General features: G+C 37.2%; 1 protein-coding gene and 1 pseudogene across 1 annotated transcript in view; both read right to left on the bottom strand.

The window, feature by feature from the left end:
• The window catches only part of PHKA1 (phosphorylase kinase regulatory subunit alpha 1), a 245,264-nt gene that overhangs the window by 14,147 nt on the left and 210,203 nt on the right, over window positions 1–20,914 (bottom strand). Inside the window, exon 28 of the mRNA XM_045290221.1 lies at window positions 11,514–11,684. Coding sequence (XP_045146156.1) covers window positions 11,514–11,684 — 171 coding nt within the window. The remainder of the gene's footprint in view (window positions 1–11,513; window positions 11,685–20,914) is intronic.
• LOC115869666 lies at window positions 6,042–6,540 on the bottom strand (annotated as a pseudogene).

The following is a 20,914-nucleotide window of genomic DNA, read 5'->3' as shown; positions in this document are numbered from 1 at the left end:
GGGCTTAAGTGGAGAGGAAATGTTTTGAGAACGATGAGGGCAATGAATGTACAAATGCGCTTTACACAATTGATGTATGTGTGGATTGTGATAAGAGTTGTATGAGCCCCTAATAAAATGATTTTTAAAAATTCTAGAATGAAAGGGATTCTAATAAATTATTAAACATTAAAAAAATATTTGTTTTTCCAGATTTTGATTCATCTACAAAATCCACAATTTTCCCAGTTGGGTTTGAATATACTCTTGCGCTATGGGTCAGAAACGACTTGATAGAATTGAGTTGTTTTTTTTAAATGTCCAGTATCTTTATTATGACACATATTTGCCTCTTATTATAGCTGATTAAAAAACAACTATAGGCTAAACCCCTTAAGGAAAACAACAGTGCCTTATCAGCATTTTAGTCTCACTACCTTATATAATATTTGAGGTAGAACTGTTGTTAAGTGTCCTTGAGTCCATTATGAGTCATATAAACTATGAACAACAGAATGAAACACTGCCTGGTCCTGAACCATCCTCACAATAGTTAAGTTGGAGCCAACTGTTTAGTCAGAGTGTGAGTCCATCTCTCTCAGGGTTATGTTAGGTTTGTTGGGTTGGGTTCTCTAGGAAGCAAAACCAGTGCCATTTGTAAGTGTTTGTAGACAGAAAGAGATTGATATCAAGAAACAGCTTACACAGTTATAGAAGTAGGTAAGTCCAGTTCGATTCAAGTTAAGTTTCTTCTGACTAATGTAGCTGTGAAAGCTGACTAACAGGAAGCAGATGAAAAAGCAGGGGGTGGGGGTGGGGCACAGACTTGTGGATACAAAGGCAAATGAATTTGAGGTCATTGGAATGAATCCACTGTGTGAGGCAACATAATAGATCAATGGACCATATGCAGAATCCAGCCCCAGCAGAAGGCAAAGGGCCAAATAGAATTTGGCACTCCTTAGGATCTTTTTCTTATACAAAAGACTATATTTTCAAGGAGGTTTACCAGACTCTACCCAGAAATGTCTAGTTGATATAGACTCTAACCATCACAGACCACCCTAGTCAACTAAACACCTGTACATAACTCTTTAACCATACATAATCTCTAAACAAAGATGATTATAAAATTGTACTGGTGGCTAAAATGATACAGCTAATATGCGTACAACCCAAAATGCATTAACTCCACACTCTTCAACAAATGGTGCTAGGAAAATTGGATCTCCATCTGTAGAAGAATGAAATGGGAGACCCATACCTCACCCCATGCACAAAAATAAACAAAAGATGGATTAGAGACCTAAATGTAAACCCCAGAGTTGTAAGGATCATCAATAAGAAAATTGGGACAAGCTTAAGGGTCCTATTGCAGAGTGTACATAGACTACCAAATATAATAAAGGAAGCACACAGTAGAAGACAAATAATGACTGGGACCTATTTAAAATAAAACATGTATGCACATCAAAAGACTTCATCAAAAGAGTAAAACGAGAGCCTATGGCCTGGAAAAAATCTTTAGCAATGGCACAATGGACAAGAGACTAATTGCTAAATTCTGTAGAATTCTGGCAAACCTCAATAAGAATAAAACAAATAACTAATTAAAAAGTGGGTAAAGTACATGAACAGACAATTCACAAAGAATGATACTCGAATAGCTAACAATCATATGAGGAAATGCTCATGATCACTAACCATCCAGAGCTAAACAATGATGAGATAACACCTTACACCCACAATGATAGCCCAATCAAAAAGCAACACAAAACAGAGAACAACAAATGCTGTAGAGGGTGCAGAAAGATTGGAACTCTTATACACTACTGATGGGCTTGTAAATATGTACACCCATTGTGGAAACTGATACAGTGACACCTAAAAAATTGGGAATGGAAATATCATACAATCCAATAACTTTTGCTGGGCATATACACCAAAGAAATAAGAGACATGCCCACCAAGCCCCGAGGATGATATTCCTGATCAAGCAGCCAATGCACAGAATGAACCATAGGGCTGGCCCCACCACAATACACAACACCCCTCACTGATCCATAGCGCTATGGGGGACAACACTGGAGACACAGTATGAGAATTATGTCCCATCTGACCTCACCCCACCAGAGTAAAACTCTAAGGGCATGCAACAGAGCAGCAAGGGGAGCAAAGCAATGAAGTCCCTGGAAAATATCAATCCCTACATATGACCCCCTCCCAGGGGGATGGACAACAGAAAAGTGGGTAATGGGAGACATAGGTCAGTGTAAGACATGAAAAAAAATTTATAATTTTTTTTATAATTTATAATTTCATCAAGGGTTCATGAGAGGGAGTTGGAGGAGGGAGGGTTAAAAATGAGGAGCTGATATCAAGGGCTCAAGCAGAAAGAAAATGTTTTGAAAATGATGATGGCAATATATGTACAAATGTTCTTGACACAATGGATGTATATGTGGATTGTGATAAGAGCTGTAGAGTCCCCAATAAAATGATTAAAAAAAAGAAATGAGACAAAATACAGACATATTCTCTCCCATGATTGCTGCAGCACAGTTCATAATAGCAAGAAGCTAGAAACATCTCAAATGCCCATCAGTAGAAGAATAGATAAAGAAACCCTTTACACAATGGAATACTGTGCATCCCTGGAAAATAAGTGATGAAATCATGAAACACCTAATGACATGGATGGACCGAGAAATCATTATGCTGAATGAAGTGAGTCCATCACAAAAGGATAAATATTATACGAGTCCACTACTATAAGGATAAACCAAGTTCCTAAGCAACAAGGTAGAGAGCCTGCCTAGCATCCATGAGCCATATATTACCCCTTTTATAGGTATATCTTATAAACCACTTGCCAGAGAAAGAGGATATCTCACCTCAGCAGCGGTCAATTTTTCAAGATGGGGTGAGGGGAAGAAGCCCATTCTGTCGTTGCTGTACAACATTATGCTAGGGCGACTCTGCATAAACAGACACACCTACAAGAGGGATAAGCAAACCATCCTGGAAATTCAAGTCAAGATTGGGAGAAGGAGGTGTGTAGGTCGCAAAGAAGGCAATTATAATACTATTAGTGAGTAAACCAGGAGAAGCAAACTCTCTTCGGGGAAAATAAACTTAACAATACTTACATAGAACCCAATGGGAGAATATGCTTGGTACTATATTTCTAATTGGACAATTTGGGCCTAGTTTATTTCTAGCCCTTGATGACACTGGTAATGTAATATAGACTACTGGGACTTTAGACTAGCCTTTCAAGGTAAACAGCACCCTTCATAGGCCATACAAGGATTTAATGTGGAAACTCTCCTATGTAAATTGGGCTTTACTTCAAACTCATTTATTGCACATTTATGAAATAGACAAGCTCCCTTGGAAGTAAGGCTGAAACATCCTAGTGTGAGAAGAAGCAGGTGACAGCTATCTAAAGGTTATAGAATTGAAAGCCCTTGGACTTTAGTTCAGATCCCTGGCTTTGAGAGTACCCAATGAATGATGGCCCAGGATTCCAATAAATTTGCTATTTTAATGCTTTTCTTGCTTTCTTATGACATGTATTAATTTCACAGGCATTGTTCTGCCTTTGTGAATGAGTGCTATTAAAATTTTGCCCTAATCACCAACCCCATTTTTTGTGTAAATGGTGTCCAGTCACTTAAGAGTTGAACCTATATAAGTCAGCAATTCATGTATTTCAGTCTGATGCCAGCCTATACTTGTATAATTTCCTTTTCTCAACAGTGTTTTAAATTCTATATCATTGGTTAAATTAATAACACCATCAGTAGAATTATCTTATGCCCCAAGAAGATGATTTATAATTCTCTCTATCATAAAATGATAATGATGTCTCTAAAGTGAACCATATATATACATACACACACATATATATACCATAGGCATATGAATGAAATTTGGTCTCATCCTTAATTCTAGAACCAATCTAAGAACAATTAGTTCTTATGACATGGCCCTGCTGATGCCAGCCCTCATGAAGAAATCACTGAAAATATGGGTGTAATAGCAACCTGTGGTGGAAAAAAAAAGATGATATCTGGCTATCAGAAAGAACAGCATTTGGGGTCGTAAAGGCTTGTCTTAAAACAAGTATCCAGCTAGTGAGGCATCAACTAAGTCCACATGGAAGAAGAAAACCAGCTTGAGTGATCCAAGGATTGTAAATAATGAAATACAACTATGAAGGAAGGATTGGAATCAAAGCTTAAATTATGAACATCCTGTTTGCAGAAGGCTATGAATGATGGTGGAGGCCCAAAATCCATTTGCAGAGTCAACACATGGATTAAATCTCTAGTGAATCCCCTCTGACTGTAGTCCAGGGATATGCATAGACTTGCTATTATACAGAGGGCATTGTGAACTTGATTATGGCAGATGTAGTTAGGTTACCCTATCATTTGTTCTCCCTTTGGATCCATTTTAAAGTTGTTTCAGTTTTTAATATTTTCTGCTTTTTCTTTGATATTTTTCTAGGTTTTGTCTAGTCATTGTTATTTTTGGTTTATGTTTGTTTTGTATTTTGTATGGTTTTCTGTATATAAAATACAGGGTAGGTAGATCTATAGAATGGCAACTGAATGGGGGCATGGCAGGGGAGGCTGGGGGGAAATAGGGAGCTAGCAACACTGAGTATGAGAAGAAAATACTCTGAAATTGTTTGTGGTGATGATTATACCAGTCTTCTTAATATGATTGAATGATTAAATTGTATGATATATGAAGTATATCGCAATAAAATTATTTTTTAAAAGAAAAAATATTGGTACACATATACAAATAGGAATTACTCATAACAACTATAATCCTTGTTTTTGCAGTTTGCCACATCACTGTAGCTGGTATTTAGAACTACCTTCTTCTGCTACACATCCCATAGTTCCTTTGCTTTCAGAGAATACCTCGGCTTGTTGTGGTTCTTTGCTTGGTGGGGTGACCCATACTTTCATTCTTGAAGAGTCTGGACTATTAGTAACCGTGTCAGAATTGGAATGTTGTAGTTTAATCACAGGACATGGTCATACTAAGAGACAACCCAAAGAATCTCCTAGATTCCAGATATGGTCTTCTTTACTTCCATTATTCAACACTAGTCCAATTTCCCCTTGGTAATCAGGATCAATCACTTTTAATACAACCACGTTGCCTATTGATCCAGAGGCATGAGGAATCCAAAATGGCACAGCAGCCTGACCACTTGCAGAGCCTAATCTGGTTCGGGGCTCTATTCAAAGTTGGCAGCTTTTCAAACCACTTGCTCTACAGGTAGAGTAGCATACCCAAATGAAGAACATGCTGCCTACTTATCCAAAGATGCCCCATGCCTCCTTTTTAATTATGGGAGGCGCCAGTTGAAATAAGTTCTCTTTCACTTTAGCAAGTCTCTCCACTAGACCCCTAGAAATTTGACTGAGATTAAAGGTGCCTGAATTTTTGTAGGGTTTATTTCTCACCCTCTAACATGCAGATGTTTTAACAATAAGTCTAAAGTCATTGATACTACTTCTTCCTTACTAGGTCCAGTCACCATGATGTCATCAGTATAATGGACCAATGTGACATTTTGTGGAATGGAAAGGCAATCAAAGTCCCTGTGGACTAAATTATGGCATAGTCCTGGAGACTTGACATAACCACGAGGGAGATTTGTAAAAGTGTATTGCCAGCTGAAGGCAAACTGCTTCTGGTGGTTCTTTGAAAGCAGGATTGAGAAGGCAGTGGCCAGATCAATAACTGCATACCAGGTACCAGGAAGGGGTCTCCACTGCCATTCACCAAGTTCTGTCTGATTTTTGCACAGGCCAAATAAACCCAAACCAAACTCATTGCCAGAGAGTCAATGCTGACTCATAGGGACGTTGTATGATAGGGTACAACTGCGCGTGTGAGTTTCCAATGTAAATCTTTTTTTTAACATTTCATTTTTTTTTCTTTAAAAGGAGTGAGTTATGTATGGGGGTGGTGGTGTTTAAATGATTTATAGACAAGGGGGAAAAACTGTGCATGAACCAACTTATTTATTATCATCCCCCTTTGTCTTCTACCTCCTCTTCTTCCTCTTTGTCTTCCTCATCTTCTTTGTCCTCCTCTTCCTCCCTTTTCTTGCTTTTCTCAGCTTGGACAACTCCCTTTTTGGCGGCATAAGGCTTCCCTTTAGCCCTGTGCGCGGCAATATCCTTTTCATGTTTTCCCTTCTGCTTGGTGGCCTTCTTCTCATAAGGCCGCTTGTCACCAGTCGCGGTATGATTCCACATCTCTCCCAGGTATGCTTGTCTTTGATTTGGGGGTGATACTCAGAAGAAACCAAGGAAGTTTTTCTCTCCCCCTTTGGATGGATATAGGTTTTCATTTCTCTTTTATAACGGACCTTTTCCGCCTTAGCCATGTCTTCAAATTCCCCTTCTCTTCAGCAGACATCGTCTTCCACCTCTTTGAGGACTTCTTAGAAAAGTCCGAGAAACTGACAGAAACCCAGATGCGACTTCTTGTGCTCCTCCCAGAAGTTTGCACACAAAATGACATTGTGACTCTCTTTGCCCATGTTGAGTTATGTTTTATTTCCTTAGGGAAGCAGAGTCGCCCAAGGCTGCCCAGCTCTGCCCGGCTGGGCGCTGTCTCTATGGCGCTTTAATGCACTGCAATGGCTGTGAGAGCTGGAGGCAGACGCAGTCTCCTCACTCTGTAACCCACTGTAATTCTTTACAGGAATTGAAAGCTCATTTTCATCCCACAGAATGGCCGGTGGTTTTGAACTGCTGACCTTGCAGTTAGCAGAGCAACACGTAACCATTACACCACCAGGAACAAATAGGTGAGGTAAATCGGGATGTGGTGGGAATCACCACCCCTGTATCCTTCAAGTCCTTGATGGTGACACTGATCTCTCCAATCCCTCCAGGAATGCAGTATTGCTTTTGGTTTACTATCTTCCTAGACAAAGGCAGTTCTAATGGTGTCCATTTGGCTTTTCCTACCATAAAAGCCTTTATTCCACATTTCAGGGATCCAATATTGGGGTTTTGGCAGTTGCCAAATATGTCTATTCCAACAATCCATTCTGGAACCGAGAAATTACTATAGGATGAGTTTGGGGACCCCGTGGACCCACTGTAAGAAGTACCTGAGCTAATATTCCTTAGCTTATCTTGACCTCTATATGCTCCCATGTTGATTGTTGGGTCTTCCAAACTTTTTGGGTTTCCTGGGATTACTGTCCATTCAGAGTTAGTGTCCAGTAATTCCTGAAAAGTCTGATTATTTCCTTTCTCCCAGTGAATAGCCACCTATGTGAAAGGCCGCAGATCACGTTGGGGATTAACAGTGTAAATCTTTGGTGGTATAGTGGGGTCCTTCCTCAAAAGGACTTGGCCACCCTTTCATTCACAGGGCTGTAGGTCTATAAATTGGCTCGAGTCTGAGAACTGATTTAAGGATCATGACTCTCTGTTCTGGCAATTTAAGTGAGACTATTATTCCTCTGATCTAGAAGTGTTCTGCTTGTATAAGTTCAAGTAGGCTTCTCATTTCACTCCTAGGGACAGTCTGCCTAACTAGGCAACACCATACATTCATACCAGGCAGGCTATTCAGATGACTACTTTGACCCTGCTGTCCATTATGGTAACCATGCCCACCCTGTCTCTTTCAATTGAGTGCCAAAACGTTGCTCCTACCCCCATGGGGCCCAATTAGCCCCCTTGAAGGCAAGTGTCTTCATTCACTTAGGGTTGTTTCCACTGTCATGCCTGGTTGACATAAAATAGCAATCATAGAAGTTTTTAGAGATGCTGTGGCTCCCTTCACAAATTTGTTTCTTACGGTTTTGGTAAAGGTGCATGTATGTCCTCTGTCCTTCCATTTGTGGGTCTTTGAGTTTATCTGATAAATCTACTCTAACAAGCTGATTTCCCTAAGCCTTTGGATGCCTTCTTCTATAGTATACCAAAGTAGTTCTGGTACTTCAATTGACTTAGCATAGGCCATCTCCCAACCAACCAAACCAAGTATTGGCAAACCAACCAGATAAACTAACATCCTCCCCAAACCTCTGGTACTATACTTAGTGGGCTAACTCAGACTGATCCTTATATCATTACTCCAGCCCCTTAATAACCATTCCCACACATATTCCCCAGGTTTCTGTCCATAAACATTGGAACCCTGTAGCAGTTCTTTAGTTATAATGCACTTCTTCCTGGATCACCATCTAGATTTCACCTTTGAGGACTCCCTGGGTCTTAAGTCTAGTAAAGGTCTAGAGGCAATAATGATTGGGAAGGGTGTTTCCTGGGAACCTGAAGAAGCATTATTTTGTAAAGCATCTGCCTTAGGCAAAGTTCCAGATACAGCCCTATTTACAACAACATGCATAACTGGGCTATTATCCTCAAGTATATGTGGCAGGGATAATGGTTTTACTTAAGTTGATTAATCTTTTCAAATAGGTGAATTGGTGCTAGTGTCTAGAATGGCTCAATGGAATCTCGTGGTTCAGTAGCTCCATCTCCTGGATTATTGGATTAGATAGTCCAATATCTAATCCAAGTTTTCGGGTCTCATATCTTTCCAATCAATGCTCTCCCTTTAGTGTCAGATGCCTTTCTAGGTTGAGAATTAAGTTGGTGATTCAGCGACTCATTGTAGTTTTCAATGATGTCAGTTCAGTTACTAGAACAGATAAAGCTTTCTTTCATGGTACAAATAGAAGGTTTGAGGTCATTTATTCAACTTTTGAACCAGGTTTTCAAACCTCTGAGTTCATCTTTTCCTTTACCAGTTTTTCTATTGTAATAAGTACCTGACAATCAGCTCTCTTATGCTTCTTATCTTGACAGAATTATACAAAGATATCAAATATGCAATCATCCAGAGCCTCACTTCTTATCAGCACTTTATGTAATGGTGGTGCTAGCTTAGGTATTAGTTTTGCCACTTCACTTCATGGATTAACAGTGCCCTGTTTACTAATAATGAAAGACTTCTCTGTATTTACAGAGATAGGGGTGGAAATCTCAGTGCTTTTAGGCCTAATTAGACCTCAGAAACAATTTAGAAAGTTAATCTTTATTATTTTGTTCCTCTATGTGGTAGTTACATAATCCGTTGTCAATTTGAGACTTTTGGGTGAAGGGGTGGGGTTTAGCCTGTCAATCAGGTAGCAGTTTGATGACCTCATTTGGTGGTGGTGGAAGCATCTCAGGTAGCAGTTTGATGACCTCATTTGGTGGTGGTGGAAGCATCTCAGCACAGACATGGGTCTCCATGTGGCTCCTCCAGCTTTCTCAATGTGGCTCCTCAACAGGACTGTGAAGCAGAGATAGTGTGGCCCACCTCCAGGGAAAGAGAGAGAAAGGAAGTTCCCAGAATTCTCACCAAGAAGGTCACGCTCACAAGGAGGCATCATCAAGCTGTGACCTGATTGACAGGCTAGACTCCACCCCTATATTTATTTATCAAGTTGACATAAAATTATGTAACTAACACAGTCTTAAAAGTGACATTTTGTTCTTTAATATTTGTCCAATGCAATATGTTATTTGATTTTTTGATCGCTGCTTCCATGCACATTGATAGTGGATCCAAGTAATATGAAATGCTTGAGAAGTTCAATTTTTTCTCAGTTTATCATGATACTATTTATTGATCCAGTTCTGAGGATTATTTTTTTCTTTATGTTGAGTTATAACCCATATTGAATCTTTGATCTTCATAAGTAAGTGCTTCAAGTTCTCTTGTCTTTTAGTAAACAAGGTTCTGTCATTTGCAAATTGCAGGTTGTTAATTAGCTTCTTCCAATCCTGATGCCATGTTTTTCTTCATATAATCTAGCTTCTCAGGTGATTTTCTCAGCATACAGATTGGACATGTATACTAACTAGAAACAAATCTGACATATATCTTTTCTGACTTTAAAGCATTCCTTATCCCCATTTTTCAACAACATCAGTGGCTACTGTACACATGGATCATACGGATGGCCAGCTGGAGTACAGAGGATTCAGATGGTCTGTATAAGTGAGAGCTGATTATAGAGAAGCTCAGTATCATCAACAAAACAAGGCCAGTGACTGACTGTAGGACAGAGTATCAATTGCTCATACACAAGTTCAGGTTAAAGCTGGAGAAAATAAAAACAAGCCCAATAGAGCCCAAATAGGACTGAGAAAAGCTCATCTAAATTTAGAGACCATTTCAAGAATATGTTTGGTGCAATCAACACTAATGAACAATAAGCAGATGAGTTGTGTGATGACAATAAGAACTTCATACCTGAAAGTAAATGGTTATGAAATAGACAGGAACTTGCTCTTGAAAGTAGAACAGTTAAAGCAACTAATGATGAAGTAAAAGAACTGAACAGAAAATTTCAAAGTACAGCTTGAGAAGACTAAGTAAAATATTAAAATGAAACCTGCAAAGATCTCAAGTTAAAAAACCAAATGAACATCACTCATCATTTCTCAAGCAGACAGAATTGTAGAAAACATTCAATCCTGAAATTGAAATATTGAAGGATTCTATGGGCAATATTGGTTGATATTCAACCACTTTAAGAGGTAGCGTCTAATCAAGAACCGATGGAATTGAAGGAAGAAGTCCCAGCTGCACTGGAAACATTAGTGAAAAGCGGGACTCCAGAAATTGTCAGAATACCAATTGAAATGTTTCAAGAGTCTATGTAGCACTGGAGATACTTGTCTATGCCAAGAAAATGTGAAGACAGCCAGTTGACTGGAATAGACCCGTATGTGTGCCCATTCCCAAGAAAGACGACCCAACAGAATGTGGACATTATCAAACAGTATCATTAATATCACACGCAAGTAATCTCTGGAAGAATACTGGCATGATGAGGAAAAAAAATCCCACAAAACTAATGGCTTTTAAGTTTTGGTAGAAATCAGGGCAGTGAAGCAAAAAGTGTAAGTAAGAGACATTAAAAAAAGACCTTATAAATCTTCTATGTCCTATAAATCTGTCATTATCATACTGATGTAAAGTGCCTTCATATGTCTTTGCTAAAATAAACTTTTACAAGAAAAGTGTAAAAATTGATCAAATAAACAGTTTTGAACTATTAGCATCATTATGGCATTGCAATTATTTAGCAGCTGCATCCAAGAAAATATATTGACAAGAGCTCCTTACACCAACTCCCCACTTGTGATATTTGTTTCTAAAAAGTTCATTGGTAAAAATTCATTTGATCAGTAGCAAATGTAGCATCAAACTTCAAACTGGAATATATCAGCTCAATTGTGTCCAGCATCAGAAAAGTGACTATTTTAAAAATCGAATTTATAAAAAATACTATAGCAACAATAATGGAGATAAGCCAAATTATAAACAATGTCACCGAAACCAACCCACTGTTTTGTTTTTATGTTTTATTAGTTTTGTTCTCTTATATGATTGCTAACATGTTGTGTCTCAGCCAAGCAGATTGAGGAGTTGTGGGAAGAAATAAAGAAGCATCCACAATGTACTAGGCTTACCTTCTGTAAAACTTTCCACACTTTTTGATAAAATCCTACAGGGACTCTGTTCAGTGCTCCATCCAACCTTCTTCGGCGTTGCCACTGACCTTGACGATTATCTACAGATGTCTGTTGATCATATATGCTCGGAAAAGACCCACTACTTAGAATCATAGAGGTTCCAGGTGACTTGAAGAAAGAAGGGAGAAAAATAAAGATGAAAAGTACTTGATAAAGTAACATAGTACAGCAAACACTAAACAGATTTAGTTAGACCTCTGCAGAATTATAAACCATATATTATGTAAATAGGTTACTATCATGATAACAAATTTATAAGTAACTAGCAGTAATATCAGTAGTCCTGGCAGCACTGTTAAGCAAGTGTTGGAGAGCTAATTGCAAGGTCTGTGGTTCAAACCCACCAGCTAATCTGCGGGAGAAAGAGGAAGCTATCTGCCCCCATAAAGATCTACAGCCTTGGGAAGCCTACATGGAGTCTCTCTGAGTCAGAATTGACTTGACGGAAATGAGTGGAGTGGGTTAGCTGCAATAGAAACTGGTACAATCTCTCTAGGAAAAAATATGGTGATACATAAGAAGAATCATGAAAAATACCTTTGCTATGAAGGTTGACACAAAAATTCCACTCTTTTGAATTAACCTGTTGAAAATAATGCAAACCAAGCTCACTGCCATTGAGTTGGTTCTGACTCATAGAGAGCCTTTAAGACAAGATAGAACTGCCTTTGTGAGTTTCTGAGATGGGAGTGGAAAGGCCCATCTTTCTCCTGAGGAGTGTCTGGTGGCTTCATTGAAATAGACTTCATTGAAAAAGTCCAACTAATTTCCTACGGACCTTTTGGTTAGAAGCCTAACAAGTATGCCAGCAGGGCTCCTCAAAGGAAGAAAAAAATATACCTATCTTGAAAATGTTCATTTAAAAGTATTATAATAATAGAACATTTAGACATAATCCAACTATCCAAATGTAAAGGGATAGATGTGTAAGTAAATTATGATAAAGCAACTAATAAAATAGTATATGAGGGGGCTTCAAAAATTCATGGAAAAATTCCATTATCTTTTAATGCTCCTTGTCCATGGATTATAGGAGCTACTTCATATTTAATAATATTGAAGGCTTCCTCCCCCCAACTACCAGGACCCCAATTTTGCCTTGCAGACCTGGTTAGACCAGATGATGCACAGCGGTACAGATGGGAATTGGAAACGCAGGGAATCTAGGACAGAAGAACCTCTCAGGACTAGGGGTGACAGTGGCGATACCAGGAGGGAAAGGGGATGTAGTAAGGGGGAATGGATCACAGGGAGCCACATATAACCTCCTCTCTGGGGGACGGGCAGCAGAGGGGTGGGTGAAGGGAGACGCCGGACAGTGTAATACAAGATACAATAATAATTTATAAATTATTAAGGGTGCATGGGGGAAAGGGGAGGAGGAAGGGAAGGGGAGGGGAAAAAAAAAAGGAAAATTAGCAGATTCCGGGAACCCAAGAGGCAAGCGGATTTTGGGAATAATGAGGGCAACAAATGTATAGATGTGTTTTACACACTTGATCTATGTATTGTGATGAATTGTATGAGCCCCAATAAATTGATTAAAAAAATGTATCAGGATTTTGCCTGGAAAAAAAATAATATTGAAGGCTTAGATATAAAGAAATTTTCTGATACAGTATTAAGAAATTACTTTATTTGGGACAGAATACTGGGAAGTTTAGCCAAGCCTAAGGGCACTCTCAAGAACAATGAAAAATAGAAGCTGGTAGTGTCCGAAAAGCAACAAGCTAAACTTTAGGCCAGGTAGGTGTTTAACAGAAAGAATCAGGGAAACATAGCTAAGATGAGTCCACCTGGAGACAGAACAAACCTCAGAGATTATCCTTGAAAAGGATACCAAATGTAATTGGATTAGACCATTGGGAAAATTATATACTCAGGAAATTGTAAAAAACAAAAAAATAGAAAAAAGGTAGGAATTACTGCAGGTTAAGTACTGGGTGTAATAATAACAGAGGGCATCCGCTTAACAGAAATATGAGAAAAAGATATAATAAAAAAGAGCTTGCTAAAATCATTGTTATCCCAGAATGATGTTGGACACACAGAAAGTTGCACCGGATGAAGAATGACATCAGAGGCTGTACATTGTAGGGAAAACAGACTTCATTGAAATAGTCTAACTAATTTACTAAACAAAGAAAGAAGAACAACAAGCCACAAAACAGTATCCAGAGTTCCTACAATATATTACCTAAAGTTATCATATCAACAACAAAAAATTATGAGGTATTATATGAAATTAGGAATGAAATAGGGGACATTATTTCTGACCTTAAAGAAATAAAAATGATTATAAAGAACTAGTAAGCACAGTGCATGTTGACAAATTGCATACATAGCACAGATGAAACAGGACAACCGTCTAGATTCCATTAACTATTGAAATTGACTCAAGAGAAACAGAAATCTGAACATACCTCTAACAAATTTAAAAATAAACTAATAATTTAAAACCATTTCACAGAGATAAGCCTAAGCAACGATGACTTTATTGGTAATTTCTACCAACAATTCCAAGAATCTTCCAAAAATTCATTATATAAGGCCAGGATCATACTGATACTAAAATCAGAGAAAGCACAGTTAAAGAAAACAACAGTGATATGTGAATTACATCTCAATAAAACTATTGGTGGGGGAATGAAACCACAGAGCAATTAAATTATGAATGTAAATGTAAAAAGGTTCAATAAAATACCAGCAAATCTAACATGCAATACATGAAAAGGGTTGTATGCAATAGTCAGGTAGACCTAATTCCAGTAATATAAAGCTGTTTTAACATCCCCTAAACAATCAATTCAATGTACCAGATCAATGGAATAAAGAACTAAAATTGTATCATCGTCCTAATAGTTGTAGTCAATGTATTTTACAAAATTAAATATCCCTTCATGATAAAAACACTCAACCAACTAGGAAAGAAGAGAACTTCTTGAAACTGGTGAAGGTAAAAGATGGAAAGCTTTTCTACTAAGATCAGGTATAAGCTGGAATGCCTAATTTGGTGGAATTGTGGCTTAGGCATTGAACTACAGACAGCAAGGTCATTGGTTAAAAACCGCAAGCCACTCCCTGGGAGAAAGCTATGCTGTTTGTTTCCATAAAGATTTAGTCTTGAAAACCCTACTCAGGGTCACTTTAAGTTGGAAGCAACTCTACGTTAGTGGGTTTGGTTTTGGTTTTAAAAGTCCTGGTGATGCAGTGGCTAAAGAAAGGTCAGCAGGCCAAACCCAGAAGTTGCTCTGTAGGAAAAAGATGTGACCATCTGCTTTCATGAAGATTACAGCCTCAGAAACCCTATGGGGCAGTTCTACTCTACAAATATAATGCAATTCCAATCCAAATTCCAACTTCATTCCTTAAAGAAATGGAAAAATAATTACCAATTTCATATGGGGAGGGAAGAGATGCAGCATGAGCAAAGAACTTTAGAAAAAGAACAAATTAGGATACTACTCACTTTCTGACCTCAAAAATTATTACACAGCCACAGTGATTAAAATATCCTGGTACTGGTAAAATGAAGGGTACATGAACAATGGAACAGAATAGAAAACCCAGAAATAAATTCATCCACTTTTAGACAACCGATTTTCAAAAAAGGGCCCCAAACTTTAAATGGTATGTATAAAGTCTCTTCAACAAATGGTGCTAGCAAAAGTCCCAATACTTTGGGACTTAACAAAAATAAGATACTTAAATGCATCAAAAGACTTCATCAAAAAAGTGGGAAAAAATAACCCCAAAAATGAGAAGAAAATTTTGACAATGACACAATTGACACAGGACTAATTTCTGAAATCTATAGAAAACTGCAACACCTCAATAAGAAAAATATGAATAGCTCAATTAAAAAGTGAGCAAAAGACTTGAACAGTTTACCAAAGATGACATAGAAATGGCCAAGAAATATAGAGAAATACTATCCATCCAGACATGCAAATCAAAATGATGAGATACCCCTTTTCACCAACAATGAAAATCACATTAAAAACACCCCAAAACCAGCAAATAACAAAAGTTGGAGAGGTACAGGAGAGATTGGAACTTTTATACACTGCTGGTGGGATTGTAAGTACAACTACTGTGTAAGTATGTACAGCACGGCCTCAAACAACTGGCAATAGAAACTCCATATGATCCAATAATCCCTCTTCTTGGAATATATCCCAAAGAATTAAGTTATTTTGGGTCTCTACTTTAATCTTACTTCAGTACAAGAATGATTTGTTCTAATAATGTGGCAATGTATGATACCTTCTCAATGCAATCACTGAAGACAAAAGGAGTGCATAAGGAAGTGTAGTGAAGAAAGCTGATGGTGCCTGGCTTTTAAAAGATTTAGTGTTTGGGGTCTTGAAGACTTGAAATTAACCAAGTGGCCATCTAGTAGGGAAGCAACAAAGTCCACAAAGAAGAAGCACATGTGTGATCATGAGGTGCTGATGGGAATAGGTGTCAGTAGTTCAAAAACAAGCAACCAAATTGATGTGAAGGAACATAGACAAAGTAGAGACCCCCAAACCACCTGTAAGATAACTGGACCATCCCTCTCAGAAGGGCCACATGGAAAGGATGATATATACAAGGTGCAGTATAGCACTGGTGAAACATATAACTATCCTCTAGTTCTTTAATATTTCCTCCCCCTATTATTATGGTTTTAGTTTTACCTCATTAATCCTGTTAGACCTGCATATGTTCATGTGTATAATTAAGATCGTTCAATGTATGAAATCCAAGATAGATAAACCCTTTAGGAATTGTAACGGGAGAAATGATTCCTTGAGGATACAGAAAGGGGGAGGGGAGGAGGAACTGATAGCAATGATGACTATATAACCCCACTTGAGGAAAACGAATAACAGAATGGCAGGTGAATGGATACTTTGGATGGTGTAAGATACAGGGGAGGAAAAGAGGAATAACAAAAATGTTTACTATAATAGCAAAGATTCTTGGGGGATAAGGTGGGGAAGTGCAGGGATAAAGGGGAGCTGATACCAAAGAATGAAATAAGAAATAAAATCTTTAGAAAATGATGGTGGCAACAATTGTACAATCATGCTTGAACTAATTGAACTATGGATTGTTATAATATCTGTAAGAGCTCTCAATAAAATGGAAAAAAGAGAAATGAGTCATAATAGGAACAGACATATGTGGACCCACTTTCATGCAGCACTGTTTACAATAGCATGAAATTGGAAACTACTTAAATGCCGATCAGTAGAAGAATGTGTAAATAAACTCTGGTACACACATGCAATGAATACTATATATCACTAGAAAACAATGACAAAACCAGGAAAAACCTCATTGCATGAATGGACTTGGAGAACCTTGTGTTGAGTGAAAGTAGACCATCACAAAAGGATAATTGTGATATGAAACAACAACAGGATAAAGACTATGACACCAAAGGGAACAGACTTTGGAGACTGCCAAACAGAGGAGAGTAAGGGTGGAAAAATAAAGGAATGGACTAGACTGATGATGGGTTAACTTGAGTGAAATGGAAGATAGTAGTCTACAAGAGGGAGAAGAGAGATCAGAGTGGGTGAAGGGTAAACTATCGAGGAGTTTGATTGCTGGTTTAAACTATTGAATAAAAGTGGATTATCTGAAATGTCAACCTCCACCAAATTTACAATAAAAATTGTTAGTAAAAAAAAAAGTTGGAGAATAGATACTTTCTGGTTTAGAAACTCACTAAAAATCTGTTAGAATTAGTCTGCCACATGGGCATAAGGATAGATATATAAATCAATAAAATAGAACTGAAAGTTTAAAAATAAACCCTTAAACACTTTTGGTCACTTAATTTTTGACAAGGATGCCAAGACAATGAAATGGGGAGGGGACTAATCTTTACAACAAATGGTGTTGGGTAACTGTGGTAATTACATAATCTGTTGTCAATTTGAGGCTTAAGAGAGAAGGGGTGGAGTTTAGCCTGTTAATCAGGTCATAGCTGGATGACTTCATTTGGAGACTCTAAGGAGATAAATAGCTTGTTGAAGGCAGGATGCAGGCTCACTCCCTGCAAGACATTTCTGATGAGAAGCCATATGAAGCTACCCTGATGCAGCCAAAACCCTGGGAGCTGGGGGGCCACGTGGAGACCCCTGCCAGCTCTGAGAGGCTTACAATGCCACAAGACTTCCCACCCACTGGCCTGTGATCTTCCTGCATTCGGCGTCATTGCATGTGTTGCGTGAGTCTGAAGAGGAACTTATAGACTGGTATTGGACATATGGGATAATATTGGACTTATGGACTTGATCTGGACCGGGCTGGGATGTTTTCTCAATATTCAATTGTTCTTGTATATAAAGCATATGAGTGTCTATGAATTTGTTTCTCTGGTCTACCTAGATTAGCACAGTAACTGAATATTTATATGCAAAAGATGTAATTTGGAGCTCTTCTTATATTCAAAAATTAATGAGAATGGATCAGAGTACTAAATATAATAGCTAAAACTATAAAATTCTTAGAAGAAAACAAGTATAAGCCTTTATAACCTTGGATTTGGCAATGAATTCTTAGATACGACACTAACAGCAGAAGCAACAAAAGAGAAAAAATAGATAAAGTGGACTTCACAATTAAAAACTTTTTTTCACAATTAAAAACTTTTATGAATCAATGGACACTATCAAGAAAGTGAAAAGACAACCTACATAATGGGAGAAAATATTTGTCAATCATATATCTGATAGGGGACTTGAATTTAGACTGTAGCGAATTCTTACAACTAAACAATAAAAAGACAATCCAATTAAAAAATGGGCAAAGGATTTGAATAGATATTTCTCCAAAGAAGATATATATAGCCATTAAGATCATGAAAAAAGTGCTTATCATCATTAATCTTCAGGGAATTGTTAATCAATAACACAATTAACTACTACTTTACACGCTATAGGATGGTTATAATAAAAATGTTATACAATAATAAGTATTGGTAGGTTTATGGAGCAACAAGCTCTCACGTATTGCTAGGGGAAATGTTAAATGGGGTAGGGTAGCCATTTTGGAAAACACCTTGACATTTCCTCAGAATCCTAAGAAACCTAGTTAACATATGATCCAACAATTTCCAAGAGAAATAACATGCACAAGAAAGTTCATAACAGTATATTAATAATAATTAAAAAAAACAACTCAAATGCGTATAAAGTAATAAAGAGATAATACATGAATGGCATACATAATTATTCAGCAATATAATTAGTGAATTACTGATACAAGCTGTTAATACAATCTATAAGATAGACCTAGAAAAAATATGCTGAATTGAAAGTTAAATATATTGCACAAGGTGGTTATATGATACTTTATAAAATTATAAATAGGAAATAGATATATTTTATGAAAAAATAACTGCTTATATTTTAATTTGAGCCAAATGCATAAACTACCAACAATTGCTATGTAAAAGACAAAAAGCACCTCAAAACTTTTCTATGGGTAAGTGACAGATCTACCAAGTAGATGAACTGTTATTTGCTTAATTTTCATTATCTTCTTTACCACCGAGATTTTGGGCTGCAAGATGATATGATTTTATATATAGAAAACTCCAAAGATGCAACAAAAAATGTTGGAGGCAATTGCGAAATTTGGTGAAGTAGCAGGATACAAGATTGACAAACATATCAATTGGATTCCTATAGCTCTGAAAATGACATCAAGAAAATAATAGCATTTACAATAGTCATATAAAAGATGCAATACTTAGGAATAAAGTTAACTAATGAAACAAAAGACCTGTATAGAGAAAACTATAGAGCACTATTAGAAGAAACCCAAAGAGGCCTAATAATAATGACTACAAGAAAGAATAAAATGTTCTAAAATTGATTACAGTGATGAACACACAACTTATTAATATTTAAGAAGTTAATTAAAGTTAACTTAATTTATTTAAGTTAATAAGTTAACTTAATAAGGTAAGTAAACACAGCATATTAATCTTTAATGTGATTAAAGCATTGAATTGTATGATATGTGAACAACAAAAACAAAAAGAAGATTACAGGTTGCTGATATTGAAGTCAACCCAGAAAGGGTATGTGGTGTATCTATAACTCAAAATGCTTTCCAAAGTCAATATCAATAGTTACTAGATTTTTATTAATTTCTTTTCTATACCCTGTTCTCTTTTTCTTAGTGTGGATATGACAGAGTTTGCTTAATCTTATTAAATTAATCCACTACAGGGCTATTTGGCCAAGAATAACAGAAATACCACTTGTTCTAAAACTTAAGAGCATAAAAGCATTATCTAGGAGGCTTATGAAAACAGATTGCTGGGTGTCATCTAGGCCTTTCTGATTCAGTAATCCTCGATGTTGTTTATGATACCTTCAAGTTGGTTCCAACTCATCATGACTCCGAAAGAAACACTACCTGGTTCTGCACTGTGAAGGGCATTCCTTTTTTTCATGACCCTCTCCTTTACCAGCATGATGACCTTCTCCAGGGACTGGTCTGTACTGATAATATGTCCAAAATATTTAAGATCCTCCTTACTGAGGAGAATTCTGGTTGTATTTTCTCCAAGACAGATTTGCTCATTCATTTAGTAGTCCATCATGTGAGGGGGTTTTAAAAAGTTCATGTAAAATTTCAAATCCTATGTAATTAGGTTAAAATATGATAACCTGATCATTTGAGCTCCCCTTTGACTCATTTTAAATTTGTTTTCGTTTTAAATACTTCCTGCCTTGTATCTCAATTGGGGCTTTTCTCTTTGGCTTTATTTTGTTATTATTGTTGGTCTTTTTCTTTTCTTTTTTGGGAGGCTATGTTTTCCATCATGTGAAGTCCAGGATGGGTGAAGCTATGGGGAGATTAACTGGATTAGGGGTTTATTGGGGGCACAGGGAAAGAGGGAAGTTGAAGGGAAAGGGGGAGCTACTATTGAATACAACACGGAAGAAAATGTTCTGGAACTGATTGTGTGATGATTATAAAACTCTTTTTAATATGACTAAATTTTGGAAGTGTATGATATGTGACCCATATATCAATAAAACTATTTAAAAAAATCAAATCCTAGGGTAAGGACCAAGATTTTACATTTCTAACAAGTTCTCTGGTGATGCTGTTGCTGCCTAATACCTATTTGTGCATAGTAAGTTTGCAGTAAATTAAGCTATTGAAAAAAGCAAATGAATAAATAGGTGCCTAACTTTACTTTTTTAATGAATTATGCTTTCTAAAGTGAAAGAGAATTTGAAGTTTAACTCCCTCCTTCTAGAGAAAGCCTTCACATCCATGAATTAAGTTGCTTTATACTTGAAAACAACATTAAAAAA

This window comes from Echinops telfairi, unplaced genomic scaffold (assembly GCF_000313985.2).
Source record: "Echinops telfairi isolate 266 unplaced genomic scaffold, ASM31398v2 ScPeMD7_34;HRSCAF=130, whole genome shotgun sequence".
Classification (NCBI taxonomy): Eukaryota; Metazoa; Chordata; class Mammalia; order Afrosoricida; family Tenrecidae; genus Echinops; species Echinops telfairi.
Note: the sequence above shows the minus strand (reverse complement) of the source record. Positions and strands in the feature narration are given on the sequence as shown.